We start from the raw sequence: 16,854 nt of genomic DNA, 5'->3' as shown, positions 1-16,854 counted from the left end.
TCCCGCGTAGGTGGCCGAGTGAGAACGGGGGCTACTCTCTTTATCTCCCTCGCGCCCCGCACCCACGGTGCAACCTCTGAGGTTCAAATGCAGAGACCCCAATCTTCTGTCATGGCAGGCTCCATGGAAACTACCGCTCTCAGCATCCAGTACGGCCCATGGGGGGGGAGGGGACGGGTGGTCAATGGCGGTGAAGGAGCCTGGAGACTACACATTCCAGCATGCAGAGCGCGGACGACCACAACTCCCAACATGCCATGCACCGCCTCCTAGCTGGAGAGCGGCTTCTTTCTCCGGGCAACCTGTTTGCCAGGGTTCTCTTCGCGAGCCTCAGTAAAGGCGTTAGGGTGCCAGTATTTCCGGGTTGTACGGTGGCCCGCGGGGGTCCCGCGACGCGGCACGGACTGCGTTGCTGCGCCTGCGCTGTATGGCCGTCTCCATGGTGGTGCCTGCGAGAGCCAAGACGAGGTTGAGTAGACTCGTTCTGAATTTTCCCTCCGCTTCCCCGACTCCCCTGCAGGGTTCGCGTAGCCGAGGCGGGAGGAGCCGCGCCCAGGCTGCCCTCCCCTCCCCTCCCCGCGCGCGGGGCGCCCTGCCTCCTGGACCGGCCATGGGGCTGTGGGGCGGCTCCGCGGAGCAGGGGAGCGGCCCCCGGGGCTATTGTTCTGTGGGGCCAACATGGCGGGGGCCCGGCGCTGCCCCCGGGAGCTCCTGGCGGGGCGGCCGCTCGGCCTGAGGAGAGGCAACTCCGCCGCCCTGGGGGGACGGGCCACAGCGTCGTGACTGGCCCCGCCCGCCCGCAGCCCGTCTGTGTGGTGCGGGCAGAGGGGCAGCTAGAGCAGGAGCGCTGCACCCCCGAGTGCAGAACCGGACCTACTGGACCCTGGGGATGGGAGAGGCGCTCAGGTGAAGAGCCGCTGGGGAGCTGGAAGAGCCGGGTATCAAGCCTGCATCCCGCTGCCTTCTGCCTCCTCAGAATAAAGGGCTCTGCTGTACGCATCGATGAGACAGTTTCACTCCCATTCATCACTGTTTGCTTGAAATTTCCCTCTTCACATTGTGTCGGTAGAGTTTGTGACAGTCCCCAGGACGAGTGTACACGCCCCTGTGCAATTCCCTAAGAGCTACTCAGATAAGATTTGGGGTATATTTCATGTACTTGTTTACTGTGGTTGACTTACTGATCTGCTTTGGTGAACGTTTATGTTCATGTAAACGTAACATCTAAAAATAAAGTTTTAGTAAAAGGTGTTTTTTTTAAAAAGCATTGATGAATGAATTCAGCATTTTGGAAAAAGGTGCTTAGCTGGATACCTTGTGTTTGATTTTTTTTTCTTTTGCATCTTGTTAAGGGTTGATTGTGGCCTCCCTATGAGAGTAACTATATCTGTCTATAATGTGTCATGGTGCTACGGATAACCTGAAGATGCAGGAAGGGTTTGTCTTGATACTTAAATGAGAGATTTATATGCTTGCTTCAGAAATATGTAGTTAAAATCAACATGACTTGCACGGGTAATTAATGTGCCTTTTAATTAATTCCAGAAAGACACTTAAGTAATAGCTTTCCTATGATTTTTTTTTTAAAACTGACTGAATAATTATTGTAATATATAGTGCTTTTCATGTCCTTTCTATACCAGTGGGTCACCAGTTATTCTGAGTCTAGCTTGCCCCACCTCCAACAAAGATGAACAAAATGTCAGTGATATTACAAAAATCTATGTGGCCAATGTAACTCATATTTATTCATGATTCCATAACTATTGAATATGCTCAATTGCTTTACTATCACTTGAGTACATTATTAATAATCTAGTATGTAGAAGGGTCTCAAAATGCTTTTTTTGAAGGGGCATTTAATTCCATCCAGGCTATATAACTGCCTCAAACTGTTTCTCCTATTGTCCTATCAAATTTTCATGGAAAATTGGGGACAATATTGTCCTTATTGTCCTATCAGATTTTCATGGAAAATTGCTTCCATGAGTATGATGTAACTAACTTCATTAAAACAATTTTTTCTACCATAATATGTAAATAAGATCAGCAGTAAGGGGATTTACTCATAATAACTTTTATTGGTACAGGAAAGTTGCATACATCACATTTGTTTGTGCCTTTGTAAGCCTGCATGGTTCATATTTCAAGAAGTGTGTTTGTCTTTTTCCAAATTTGCTTCTATTTTTTTCAATATGTGTAAAACTTGGTTATCTGCCAAAACAGTGGAACAATCTGCGCCTTTCACAACTTCTATAAGTAAAATACTGTAGTCACTGGAATCATTAGCAGTTCAATTCTAAATCTCCTCCCCACATTGGGGTGCAGTGGGTCCTGTCCTGACCATCTGCCTTCAGAGATTGCTCATTCACTGCCTTTAGTCATAGGCCTCACAGTAGATCTCTGGAATACAGGAGTAAGGTTTGGTAAGAGAAATAAGTCACTTCAGTCTGGAATAGCCATTCTGGTAACCACTGCTTGTTATGTCCTTTCTATTATTTCATAACTATTATTTTATAACTAAATGTATTATATGACACATTTCTGGAAGTGCTGGAAAAAAGAAAACACAAAATAAATTAGAAAATATTGTGGTGGGGGGGAAATTAATAAACCCCTCATAAAATTTTAGAAAATGGCTAGACGCATTAACTGTAGTCTGAGCACCGATCTTAAGAGTTTTCTGGTCACAGTACCAGTCTTGCAGCTATAGTTTGCTGTAAAGGGAAAAATTCACTTTGACCTTGTTGGCTTTCAATCTCTCTAGAGTTTGGTGTTCCACACAAAATATGTTTTCCTTACATAGCAGTGGGCAAGAACATACAGCACATTACTAAAAGAACCATTGCTACTGGTTACCATAATCTTATTAGAGTAATAAAAGGACTGAATGGGCATAATTTTCATCTAGCCTATGCTTTTTTTCCCCCTCTTCACTAAAAATTCTCATTAAAGCCACAGTGGTTCAGTTCTACTGCCAACTCTGCAAGAACTAACATACAACTGGATTTTAGGCAGTAGCTTTATTTTAAATGCTCATGTGCAATTCTTCGCAGAAGCTGCATACATTATGTCTGTCAATACCTTGTCTATGCTAACACTTCCACTCGCCAGTGTTTGTCTCTATAGAGCTGAATCAATGGTAGCAACAGTACTAAATTTTCTTATGGTAGACATAGCCATGGGCTATAAACTACGAGGTAGAGCTGAGGAATAGAATCCGAGCTGGAAGAGACCTTAGAAGGCCATCAAGTCCAGCCTCTTCCCAAGGCAGGACCAATCCCAATTAAATCAATCCAGCCAGGGCTTTGTCAAGCCGAGACTTAAACACCTCTAGGGATGGAGAGTCCACTTCTTCCTTAGGTAACCCATTCCAGTGCTTCACCACCCTCCTAGTGAAATAGTTTTTCCTAATATCCAACCTGGACCTCTCCCACCGCAACTTGAGACTATTGTTCCTTGTTCTGCCATACATACTGACAGGGTACTTCAAATGTTTATGCTGTGCGTATTTGATACATATACAGAGACACCCCTTGGGTACAGTGAATCAGGACAACCGTTCTGGGCCCTGTGCTGTGGGGGACCCCATGGATCAGCGCCTCTAGACCTTCCAGTGTCTACTGTCTTGCGGATAGGCTGTTTTTCACCATAAGAAGGAATGGGACAGGAGTGAGGGAGCAGTGTGCTCTGGGGAGAGGGTGGACCTGTGCAGGAAGAGACTGGAGTAGGGATGGGAAGAAGCAGGGTTGGGTGGAATAGGGGACCTTGGTAGAGCTGGAGGTGAGTCCCCCCTCTCCTGGCAGATTAGAAACACAGTCTGACTTGTCCTTAGGGCAGGTGCAGGGCCCAAGACAGCCTTGCGTAGAGAGCACACGTTTCAATCCAGCACTAAATAAACATATTCATTCACACACAGACAAGAATTTTATTAATGATAACCTGTTTACTATCTACCCTAAGACACATGGAAACTCTAAAATAGATGACTGAGTGATTCAGATGAGAATTTAGTGGGGACATCGCTATATTTGAAGCTGGTTTCTTTCCATCCTCTATGAAGTGTTTGCAACATAATGATAATCTATTTACTGTCTACTGTAAGAAATTTTAAAATTTAGCACTGTTGCTACCATTGGTTCAGCTCTATTGATACAAACACTGGAAAGTGGAAGTGTTAGCACAAACAAGGTATTGACAGGCATCAGCATATTGAACAGAGTAACATGAAAGTATTTGCATTCACTACAGTCAGCTATTTTAGAGTTTCTATGTCAGAGATGAGTAAAACAATTCTTGTGCGTTCATTGTTTTAAATAAATCCATTAGAAGTGTTTTTGTGATTCCTCTGGGTGAAAGGCGATATTTATATAAATGTATATCATCCTTTTTGATATAAAACACATATATGCACAAACACAATGGGTGAAAACCTGCCAGTCTTACTAAAGCAAAACTTTTTGAAGTAAGGGCCTAATCATAATCCTATAGAAATCAATTGACACTTTCTTGGGTGAGAACTGAATTAAAATATATATCTTTATTTCCTGAAGGAGCATATAGGAATCTTATGAAGTAAGGACTATATCATAGTCCCATAGAGGTCAATGGGAGTTTTGCCATTGACTTCAAATGGGATGAAGCTTTGCCTAAGTTCATCAGAGCTACATTTTAAAAATAATAAAAATGCAGTGATCTCTAGGATGAGGTAAAAGTACAACCTAGATGGGAGGCTGAAATAAAGTACTGTGACTTTTCCAGGCTATCCTGTAATGGAAGAAAATGGAGTTGACCATGACATCAGCATGCAAACAGTCAATGATTTACTTGGTGTCAACTGTAATAATACAGGAAACTCTAAGACAGATGACAGAGTGATTCAGGTGAGGAATTAGTAGGGACATCACTATATTTGAAGCTGGTTTCTTTCCATCCTCTATTGTTTGCAATATAATGATAACCTGTTTACTGTTTTTCTTTCATTATTTTACAATGTCTTTACACAATATATACCTCTGTCTTTACATTGATTTCTAATACAGATTAGTTTGGAATGAATTAAGTCTGGGCATGATTCTTAACAGTTTGCATTCTGATAGCAAAACTAGAAAAATCACATAAAATACTTCATGTATTCAATGGATGTATTTGTATGGACTAAAAAAATATATTTTCCTTCACTGAAGGAAGTATCAATTGAAATGAATAGGAGCTTCAGGTGTTCAGCACTTTTGAAAATCAGGTGGCATATATTTGTCCTCATTTTTGTGTAGGAGTCTTTAGCTACTGAGGTATGAGAATTCTGGCAGTCATTACCTGTTTCCAATCTAGATGTCTTTAGTCAGTGATAATTCCAGACAACATGCATTCATGTTTCTTAGTTAATTCTATAGTTTAAGATGTGACCATGTATCCTGCACCATATATCTTAAAACAATAGTTTCATTCATTCATTGCCATTACTCTTAACATAAGAACATAAGAATGGCCATCCTGGGTCAGACAAAAGGTTCATCCAGCCCGATATCCTGTCTGCCAACAGTGGCCAATGCCAGGTTCCCTGGAGGGAGTGAAATGAACAGGTAATGATCAAGCGATCTCTCTCCTGCCATCCATCTCCACCCTATGACAAACTGAGGCTAGGGACACCATTCCTTACCCATCCTGGCTAATATCCATTTATGGACTTAACCTCCCTGAATTTATCTAGCTCTTTTTTAAACCTGGTTATAGTCCTAGCCTTCACAACCGCCTCAGGCATGGAGTTCCACAGGCTGACTCTGTGCTGTGTGAAGAAAATATTCCTTTTTTTTGTTTTAAACCTGCTGCCCATTAATTACATTTGGTGGCCCCTAGTTCTTATAGGAACAAGTAAATAACTTTTCCTTAGTCACTTTCTCCATACCACTTACGATTTTATAGACCTCTATCATACCCCCCCTTAGTCTCCTTTTTTCCAAGCTGGAAAGTCCCAGCCTCTCCAATCTCTCTTCATATGGGATCTATTCCAAACCCCTAATCATTTTAGTTACCCTTTTCTGAACTTTTTCTAATGCCAGTATATCTTTTTTGAGATAAGGAGACCACATCTAAATGCAGTAGTCAAGATATGGGTGTACCATGGATTTATATAAGGGCAATAAGATATTTTCCATCTTATTTTCTATCCCTTTTTTAATGATTCCTGTCATACTGTTTCCTTTCTTGACTGCTGCCGCATACTGCGTGGATGTCTTCAGAGAACTATCCACGGTGATGCCAAGATCTCTTTCCTGATTAGTTGTAGCTAAATTAGTCCCCATCATATTGTATGTATAGTTTGGGTTATTTTTTCCAATGTGCATTATTTTACATTTATCCACGTTAAATTTCATTTGCCATTTTGTTGCCCAATCACTGGCTGTATCTACATTGGTGCGATCTTGCGACTGCTTTAAATTTCATTTGCTGCCTGTCTACACTGGCCACGAGTTCTTGCACAAGTAAACTGATGTTCTAATGTATGAAATCAGTGCTTCTTGCGCAAGAACTCTGATGCTCCCACTCAGGAATAAGCCCTCTTGCGCAACTGTTCTTGCGCAAGAGGCCAGTGTAGTCAGGCAACATGAATTTCTTGCGCAAGAAAGCCCTATGGTTAAAATGGCCATCAGAGCTTTCTTGCACAAGAGAGCATCTACATTGGCATAGATGCTGTTGTGCAAAAGCACATCTCTTGCACAAACGCACATGCCAATGTAGACACTCTCTTCTGGAAGAGGTTTTGCACAAGAACTCTTCCACAAAAGAGTTCTTGCGCAAGATCATGCCAGTGTAGACGTAGCCACTTAGTTTTGTGAGATCTTTTTGAAGTTCCTCACAGTCTGCTTTGGTCTTAACTATCTTGAGCAGTTTAGTATCGTCTGCAAACTTTGCCACCCCACTGTTTACCTCTTTCTCCAGATCATTTATGAATAAGTTGAATAGGATTGATCCTAGGACTGATCCTTGGGGAACACCACTAGTTACCCCTCTCCATTCTGAAAATTTACCATTTATTCCTAACCTTTGTTTCCTATCTTTTAACCAGTTCTCAATCCATGAAAGGATCTTCCCTCTTATCCCATGACAACTTAATTTACATAAGAGCCTTTGGTGAGGGACCCTGTCAAAGGCTTTCTGGAAATCTAAGTATACTATATATACTGGATCCCCCTTGTCCACATGTTTGTTGACCCCTTCAAAGAACTCTAATTAGTAAGACATGATTTCCCTTTATAGAAACCATGTTGACCCCCTTCAAAGAACTCTAATTAGTAAGACATGATTTCCCTTTATAGAAACCATGTTGACTTTTGCCCAACAAATTATGTTCTTTTATGTGTCTGACAATTTTATTCTTTACTATTGTTTCAACTAATTTGCCCGATACTGTCTAATTTAGTTGTAGCCACAAATCTTTTGACTACTGAAATTTCAACAGTGGGTGCTAGATTTTTTCATTCTGTGGCCAGTTTCTGACCTTCATATAAACATGAAAATATTTTTCCAGATATTAGGATTAGTGATTAACAAACTTTCTGTTGTACTAGTGACTGGTTTTTAAAGATTCATTAAATAATTAATTATTTTGGCATTACTGAAATAAGTTAAGCAAATTCTACTCTTCTATTTAGGTTATTCAGATGATAGTAAGACCCTGTATCATATGGGTTTCTTACAAGAAAGCTGTCTTACTTTTGATTTCTTTCACATTTTCCCCCTTCAGTTTAGTAGTGTTTGGGTGCACCCAGATTGCTAATCATGCAGAAGCTTCCCAGCTTCAGCTGATAGATCGCAAACAAAAATGGAATGTGCTATAACTAGACCAAATTTGACAGTTTTGGTGAGATCTTAGTACAGATTTTGAGAAATTAACATAGCCTGTGACTTCTCAGTCTTGCCATAGGGAGCTTTGTATTGTATTGTGTGCTTTTTTTTTTTTTTTTTTTTTTTAATTGCTGCCATGCTTTGTATGCTTATATAAAATTTTACAAAGATACTATGTCAATTTGTATGTTGTGGTTCTATTCACAGCCAAAAATTAAAAGTATTGATGATACTGCCAAGTGGTATATTTAGGGCTTTTTAGGAATCTTGAACTAAAAATTGTTGGAGATTTTTAAAAATTACTTGTGAAGACTATATTAGCTAATGATCTCCAACACCCCCACCTCCTTTTCCTTTAAACATTTGCACCACCTATTAGTTTTAAATCTTCTAGGTGAATCCAAGCATGCTGTTTTTAAATGTAACAAGTTTTGGCAGCAAATCTTGGGTACTAGGGGTTTTGCTTAACCGTATCAGATGCTGATTATTTTAGGAAGCAGAAAGTAATATTTCCATTATGGATGCAGGAACAGAAAATAAAAATTACTAGTCAACAGACTCTTGAACACTTGCTATGTTTCCGTTTCCCAGGGAATTTTCCCAAGTAATGTATAATATATATTTAAACTATTATTTAAAATAGAAATGACAAACTTTATACAAAGATTAAAATACGTTTCATTGTTTTTCCCTATACAAGCAACTAACCTGCATGGATTCCAAGGATCCATCACTTGAACAGAATGACTCTCCAGCAGTCTTGCCCATCACAGTGCATGTTTCGGACAATTCATCTGTGTCATCAAATACACCAGTGCAGCTATCCCAGGCTCAACCTCTTTCCACGGAAGAATTCCATCTGGTGGACCAGAATGGCCAGCCTCTGTATGAAGTACAGTCAGTAGGGGGTTCTAGTACACAGATGGTGAGTACATATAAAACCACACAGATGCTGAGTGCACAGAAGAAGAAGAACAATGTTAAGACCAATTGTCCTGATGTGGTTTAAAGTTTCTATGTAATAATGTTTAAGACTATATCTCTGGGAACACGGTGATGCATTTCAGAGTGGTTTATTTTGTTCTCAGTTGCTTCTGCTCAGGTCTCCAAATCCTGAGCTAAAAGTCATTACTGACTTTAATTCAGAAAAATGTAATGTGCTTCTATCATATTCTCAAAGAAAGTAGAAGACTGCCTTAAAGTGAGAATAGTCTGCAATGATCCCATTCTTCTTTCTCCCCTTTATTGCTAACTCTTTCCTCCTCTTCTCGCTACTGCTCTCCTCTGAGCCACTTTTGCTGAGTGTGGAGAATTATGGAATTGGTGGTGAATCAGCCAATGATATCCCTTCCTTTCCTCCCCTGATTAATTTACATATAACAATGCCTTGCACGTCTTGCATTTTTTTAAGTAAAAATAAATAATTGATCTGAAGGTTCTTGCTGGCATATATTGTACATCTACAGAAAATTACAATTTAAAATATAATTCCCTCATCCAAATTGCATGTTTGGCCTAAAGAAAAAGGCCAAATGCCAACCAAACAACAAGTTAGAAGATGATTATTTATAAGTCAAGGCTTACTTTTTTTCACAAGCTAAAATATTACTTATTTCAGAGAATATTCACAATAAAGAAAATACTTTCATTTGCCATGTTTCCATAAGAATGCCCACAAACTTTTCTAATTTCTGTACTTGCAAAATATGTTGTATTAGTATAAAACAGTTTTAAAAGACAATAGATTTGAGAACATTGATATAGCCTGTACTTGTTGTTAAATGTGACTAGAACTTTAGGGAAACAGCAGTGATTCTCTGTGTCAGATAGTGAATATAGTTTTAAAAAAGATTATTTTCAAGAGAGTTGGTAGCAGTATTCAGGCTGTTTGAATTTGAGAACAAAATCGCAATTGTTTCTCTCTACTTTTTACATCACTGCTAAGTTTTTAGAAGGGCTTAAGCAGTTAGAAATGGATGACACATTTTTTAGAATGTTGAAGTGGACTTCTGTCAAACCCTCATATTTCTCATACAATAAAGTCAAATTACTCTGCTAATGTAAAATATTTTCAAAAGTAGTTGTTCTGGTAGTAACCAAATCACGCTAATGCCACTGAAAACCAGTTAACCATATCATGCTACATAGTTATTATTGCAAAGTATTTTTTATTCTCATTTTATTAGATGATTGTTGCCAGTCAGTCAGAACATGGACAAGTGCTACATGTAATTCCTTCTACTCAGCCAGGAATGGCACAAGTGATTATTCCTCAAGGGCAACTTCTGGATGTCACCAGTACGCAAGGTCAGTTTTACCTTTGGGACTTGAGGGTTGTCCGTTCTTGTAGCCAAGCACATACTGAATGGTCCATTTTTATAAATTCTTTATTTCCCCTTCAATATTTACTGTAAATAAAATATTAAATATTTGCATTTACAGCACTGTTCATCTAAAGATCTCTGTGCACTTCACAGTTTTTTTTTTTAAGTTGGGACAGGATTCTTGGGAAATAAGTATTACATTTTATGCTCATTTGAGATGTAGTATGGGTAAATGGAGGTATTGAGAGTGAAATTCTGCCCTGATTTACATCCCATGCTATCTCATTAATTTCAGTGTGGATTCTCAGAGAATTTGCCAAGAGAGAATAAGTAATTTGCTCAGTTTTATGTTGTCTGTCAGTAGCAGAGCCAAAATAAAACCTGGGTTCTAATTATTAGTCCTTGATCTAACAGATATAGCAGTCAGATTAAATAGAGAACAGTCTTGCACCTAGCATTCTGTACCACATAAATTACATGTCTGAAAGTCCTGCTTTAAAAATATTCATACTTTCACAGTTACATTATATGTCACAAAACTTCTGTATTCCGTATAGCTAGGGGCTTCTGCTCCTTAACATCTGTGCTCCATGTTGAGACCTGCTCCAATAGTAAATGGGAAGCCCCCTTTAACTTCAGATGGATTTGAGTCAGACCCATAATTCTAAAAAAACGATGAAAAAATCAGTGAGAAAAGTAAAATCTCTGAAGGCAACCTCAGCATCATTCCCATAAGAATCAGTGCATGAAGTTGCTAACTGTGAATTAATAACTTTGGAGCGTAACGACTCTTTTTAATCAAGGTTTTGGAATGTTATTTCCTGTGTGTTCTGTTCTCTTGAACAGAGAGGTTGGACCTCCTTGGGAATCTGTCAGACCAGAGGAGGTCCCCTGCTACGAACTCCCCAGACCACCTTCCCTCCCCGCTGCAGGGCCTAGCCACTCCCTCCCCTATGGGTTGCCATGCTGCTGCGGGCCACAGCAGCCCAGACTGCACTGGCAACGACCCCGCTATTGGGGCTGCTGCGTCTCTGGCCCGGCTGCTGCATCTCTGGCCCAGCTGCTGCGGCTGTGCTGATGGGACTCCGGCACCAGTCCCAATCCCTGCCCCACTGGGCTCCGAGCCGCCAACCCTCTCGTCACTGGGGCTCCCAGCCAGGACTTCCTGGTCCAGGAACACCTGTGGTCCTGCTAGAACACAGATGTTGCCGGATGAGGGAGTCCCAATTTTGGGAGCAGATGTATGCTGCCAATGAGTCTGTCTTGATAGCTCTGTATAGGAAATGATCTACATTTTATCAGTTTTATGTAACTTTGTAATGAATAATACATAGCTTTTCATCAACAGATCTCAAAAGTGTTTCAGAAAAACCCAGAGAGGGAGGGAAGGCAGAGCTATTATCCCTATTTCGCCAAGGAGGAACACAGGACACTGTGAGGGCAAATGACTTTCCCAGTGTCTCATGGAAAGTCAGTGGTAGAGCAGGAAATTGAACACATCTCAAGTTACAGGCTAATGCATGAACCACACTAGTCCAACCTTCCTCTGTGATGCAAATACTCAAGAGAGCCTTCCCTCCTAACTTTAACACTGAACAACAACAAATTTTCTCAATTGTGCGTCAAATTGGTAGCAGTCTCTGTTCTGTATCTAGACTGGGAACAGTGCATTTCCATTACAGTACATAGCATTGATTTTGAGTTTTTAAAAAATAGTCCTACTTTTGAAAAGTGACTTTCTTGAAATTTGAGAATCCAGTGAAAATTTTCTGTGGCAGATCTTTTAAAAAAATTCATCAGCCTACCCCAACTATTTATTTTAAAAACAACAAAACCTTCAGAAGCTGGATTCCTTTCTGTTCTTAATAAAATCCTGCATATCTTGGAACTTGGTGGTATGCTTGCTTGCTTGTTTATATAATTTTGCTACACAATCTGCTGGAACAGAGAAAAACAATACATAATTACATTTTTGGGATTTTCAAACATAATATTTTTAATTTTAAAAAGATTTTTATTATGCAACCAAATTGAGACTTTTGAGATGGTAGATTTAAAATGCATAACATCTACTTTAATACTTTACTGGGAAAAAAGTATTAATGTTTGTGCTGAGTCAGACAAACTTGACTGCTTGGTCTGCCCGTTTGAGATTACTGTTATATTTTTTAAATTTATAAAAGGGAGATAAGTCTTTTCAAAGCAGTAAATAATGTCCAAATTGGTGCTTGCGCACTATGGGCCTGACCCAAAGACCATTGAAGACAACGGAAATTAAAAAAATAACATTCTGAAGCAATGTGCACTAAGGGTACTCATTACATTAAAATTAGTGTTTTGCCGTTGATTTCATGGGACCACGATTTTACCCGTGTTATGTCAAGAATACATTTTAAGCACATAGTAAGATGCAGTGAAGCACCCCATTGCATGTGTAAATAGGTGTGGTGATTTTCTTAAGAACAGTTTAGGCATCAAGTAGAATTTCTAATTTTTGATTGCTCACTTGTAAGTTTAGCTGAACTTTGGCTTTGTCCCAAAATTCAGACAAACTATACTGCTCAGAATTTCATAAAGAGATACTCCTTCTCTCAATGAATGATTATTGCACCACATAATATCTTCCAAGTTTTTCTCTTCTTCATTCTCAGACAAACACTGGTTTAATTACATTCACATTTTTCTTCACATTTTCCTTTAACTGCAGATAAATTAGAATTAGTGTCTCAATCTAGGAATATTTGCTATATCTATAAACTTTTGTTGCTAGATCAAACATATATGAAAGATTTATCCTGACTAGTTATTGAATAATCATTACACTTTTCTGTAAAGAAAAATGAACTCCAAATTAGTTTCTTGAAAAATAATCCCAGTATTGACAATGATTCTCTCTGTGGTCTTTTGCTGTTTCAATTTCCCCAGCTATATAACATGGGCAGTAATAAAAACTTACTACGATTTAATTTTTACATTCCTTGCGAAGTAAAATGTTATTTTGAAGCTGAAAAGAACTATATCGGTGATAAATAAGATCATGGGTATAGTTTCAGGGGCAGAGGGGCATTTTCCCCTCCAAACTTCGAGCCTTGTGAAGGTGCAAAATTTGTCCTCTTTTCCCCCCCCCCTCCGCCTGCCATGTAGTCTTGTTGGTCTATAGCCAAATAACATCTATGAATATGACCACTTTCATATGCAAATACATGAGGTAAGATTAGAGAGGCTAGATGGGTTAGATCATATATTTTACTAGACCAATTTCTTTTGGGAAAAGACACCTACAGTAGTTGGTCCAATAAAAGATATTACCTACCCACCTTCTCTCTCTAATACCCTGGGTCTGATACAGCTACAATTACAATGCATGCATCACTTAGGATGAATCATTTACTAAAGATGTTAAGAGGTGGGTAATTGATTAAGCATGTAGTCGATAAAATTTGTATCAACTACATGATCAGAGCATCTTCTCTTAGACTAAATTTGCTCGCCCTGGTCCAGGAGCTATCCCTGCTGTGACTCTGAATTTTAAATGTAGTAAGATAAGGGCAGCAGTGCGGGGGGGAGGGAAGGAAAGGACGGGACAGTCGACACCTGGGAGATGATGCTGGGGAGGAACCAGCTTTTAAGTGAGCTCTCCCCAGCACTGGCTCCTGTTCTCCCCCCTCCCCTGCGTCTGCAGAAGCAGCAAGGGGAGGGCTTACATCCGTAATATTTCTTGTATGTTGAAGATGTCGTTGCATGCTTAAGGGAGTGAACCGAGGCGACCCATTTGCATGCTCCTGATTAAGTGCAAAACAGATTTTAGTGTCTTAAATCTCCCTTGCTAGAAACATTTAAATTGAATAGATGTGTAATTTTAGCCAGCTGGATTAGACTTGCAACTGTGAAACAGATTTTTGAAAATTTAGGACAGATTATTTTAGAAGTTGTTGAAATTATTTGTTATGTAGGAATTTATTCCCAATAGGAGTTACAAAGTGCAGCCATATAATAAATATATAACTGATACATCCATATGCCTAGATTTTATAGTCAGTCACCATTCATAATTATTTAATTTCTTTGTCATCTACTGCATTCCTTTATTTCATGCGCAAAAATGCTTGTTTTTCCAGTGGCTCACTATAAATCATAGCTTGTCATTTCTCCATTCTTTGTGAAGTTATTAAACAGGAGGGTGAGGTTTTTTTAATTTTGTTTTTCACAAAGATATTTCAGAAGAGAAATGCAATGATGGAAACTTGCAGACAGTAGCAGTGGCTGCAATAGCAGACAGTACAAGCCGTTACATACTTCATCCACAAACATCTCTCACGGTGTCCAAAAAGACAACAACCAGGTAGGTGAGATGGTAAAGAGCAGATCAAATATCACTTTGCACCACAGTCACATATATTTGGTTATATCATTGATTTCAGTTCTTTTTTGTACTTGAGTTATTGCAACATTATCACCGAAAACTCCACAAGTGATTACAGTCTGTAAATACTATTGAATTACATATTACAGCCTACAATATATCATGCCAGGGAATAGCTGTAGATGTGCCACAGCTCGAGGCAAGAGGTGTATTCTGATTTCATGTGGGCGTACATTCAGAATAATTCCATTTAAATACTTAAAGTTACTCTGGATTAATACTGATGTAAATAAAATCTGAAAGTGACTCAGTTGAATTGTGAAGCTGAGTAGAGTTTCTTATATTTGCACAGTGGTGGCGGAAATTTATTAGGAATTATACGCCAAAGAGAAAAGCTGAATCTTAAAATGGAATTTGAAAAAAACTCAGGCAGTTAGACATAGAGGGCATGTCTACACAGCAGGGCAAAAGTCGAATTAAGCTATGCAATTTGAACTATGTCAATTGCTAAACTTGGCTTTTGGTGCTGTGTACACAGCAGGAAGTCGAAGGAGAACACTCTTCCTTCGATTTCCCTTACTCCTCATGAAATGAGGGTTATAGGAGTCGGAGTAAGAAATCTTCCAGCTCACCATTATTTTGTAATGGCTTGCTGTGTAGACACACTCTTTATTCTGAAATAACACTGCTCTGTAGACATAGCCAGAGAGACCATTGGTATCAATGGGAAAGCCCTATTTCAGCTCTTTTCAGGGACTTCTGAAAATCTGTGATGAAATCTTTGCTAACAGAGAGTTTTCCTATAAGTGACGTTTGAAAGGCATATTAATGCAGCACAATTTTTTAAATTAAAAATAAGCTATTTTCTCACTTCTTTCTTATCTCTTTGGTTCCAATATACAATACACTATGCCTTTAGTACTTTTAGTTGAGAATAAATTAGCATTTCTCTTCATATACTTAATTTGTATTTAAATAAGAGAAAATCTCCACAAATTGTAATTTTGACCTTTTCTTTTGTGTGTGCAATATTTGGTAAGACTGCCTTCTTACATAAGGATTTGGTGAGAGAGAAAACATGTTAGACCATTTTTATATCCTTGGCACTACAGCATAATGTTTTGCAAACGGACTGACTATATTGAAGATGTTTCTAAAATGTAGTAAACATGTTTTGTGAATAGATGTCTGACTATGTAAGTTTTTGAGATGTTATGAGGGAAAATATCCTAAGAGCCAAATATACAAGTAGTTGTATTTTTAGGGGTCTTTGTGATGGCAGTAGGTGATTTACCTGGGTCTTAGAGTGATAGACAGATCCTGGTAGATTAAGGGAGCTAGAAACAAAATCTGACTCTTGCTCACCATGAAGCTTATATGAAGCACTTTTTGGTACAGCAATTCTTAAATTACTGAGAATTGCTATTTGAAAACTAGTAACATTTAACATGTATTCAATGTCAGTGTAGGCTCCAGAATTCTATCATAGACTTCCTTATATAATGAAATCTTTAACAAACTCCACCAGTATGTTTTAAAAGTATTCTAGCTGTGATTTTTATCAGGAAGTTACATGGTTTGTATTCACACGGTGGGTGAGGTAATATCACTTATTAAATCAGCTTCTGTTGCTGAGAGAGAAGCTTTGTAATGGCACAGAACTCTTCCTCGGGTCTCTGAAGCTTTGCTGAATTCTGTAAATTGGAGAATTCATAAGCCAGAGAAAATGGTGTTTTAAAATATAGCATTGTTGGTACCTGTGTAGTTTTAATTATGAGTCATGGTGAGAAGAATTTTTTTCATAAGTTTCTAAAGATAATTGTCAGTTATAGGTGTTATTGCCATGTCTACAGTTGAGCAGTAAAAGTTAACTTACCTCACACTACGAGGATATTGACTAAGGGAATCATATACAGTAAAATCTCTGTCATCTGGCATGATGGGAGAGTGGGAAAGTGCCAATTAATCAAATATTCTGTTTAATTGAAGGTTATACTTTGAAAATTGGTATTCCAGTGGTTTGAAAATTAAAATACAATAAAATAAATGAAGTATAAAATAATATCCAGTTGTAGCACTGCACTGCAGAGTAGTTGGTTTCTTGAAACACTTAGGTGTACACAGGTAAAGTTTTCAATACAGTAGACTGTCTTATGACAATACATATCACTATGGGCAGCACATGGTGTACACCCAGATGGCTAAAAGTACCCTTAACACTAAAACTATGCTGAACGTAATTTAATTTTTCTTTGATTCAGAAGGCACTTTAGAATCTTGCAGGGCCTCAGGGTCATCTTTATCAACATCAATTATCCTTGT

The 16,854-nt window shown here is 39.0% G+C and overlaps 1 protein-coding gene across 5 annotated transcripts in view; it reads left to right on the top strand.

Annotated features, from left to right (window-relative positions):
- Window positions 1-221: 221 nt before the first annotated feature.
- Window positions 222-16,854, top strand: part of CARF (calcium responsive transcription factor) — a 66,923-nt gene continuing 50,290 nt past the window's right edge. For 3 of the 5 annotated variants that reach the window (XM_075933834.1, XM_006130504.4, XM_075933838.1), the window contains exons 1-5: window positions 222-468; window positions 4,762-4,883; window positions 8,546-8,770; window positions 10,032-10,152; window positions 14,382-14,511. In XM_075933834.1, coding sequence (XP_075789949.1) covers window positions 222-468; window positions 4,762-4,883; window positions 8,546-8,770; window positions 10,032-10,152; window positions 14,382-14,511 — 845 coding nt within the window. Of the gene's footprint in view, window positions 469-519; window positions 1,516-4,761; window positions 4,884-8,545; window positions 8,771-10,031; window positions 10,153-14,381; window positions 14,512-16,854 lie in introns of those variants that run through there. The other 2 variants (XM_075933836.1, XM_075933835.1) reach the window with 2 other exon arrangements.

The sequence above is a fragment of the Pelodiscus sinensis genome, chromosome 7 (assembly GCF_049634645.1).
Source record: "Pelodiscus sinensis isolate JC-2024 chromosome 7, ASM4963464v1, whole genome shotgun sequence".
Classification (NCBI taxonomy): Eukaryota; Metazoa; Chordata; order Testudines; family Trionychidae; genus Pelodiscus; species Pelodiscus sinensis.
This window is presented reverse-complemented; position numbering and strand designations above follow the sequence as displayed.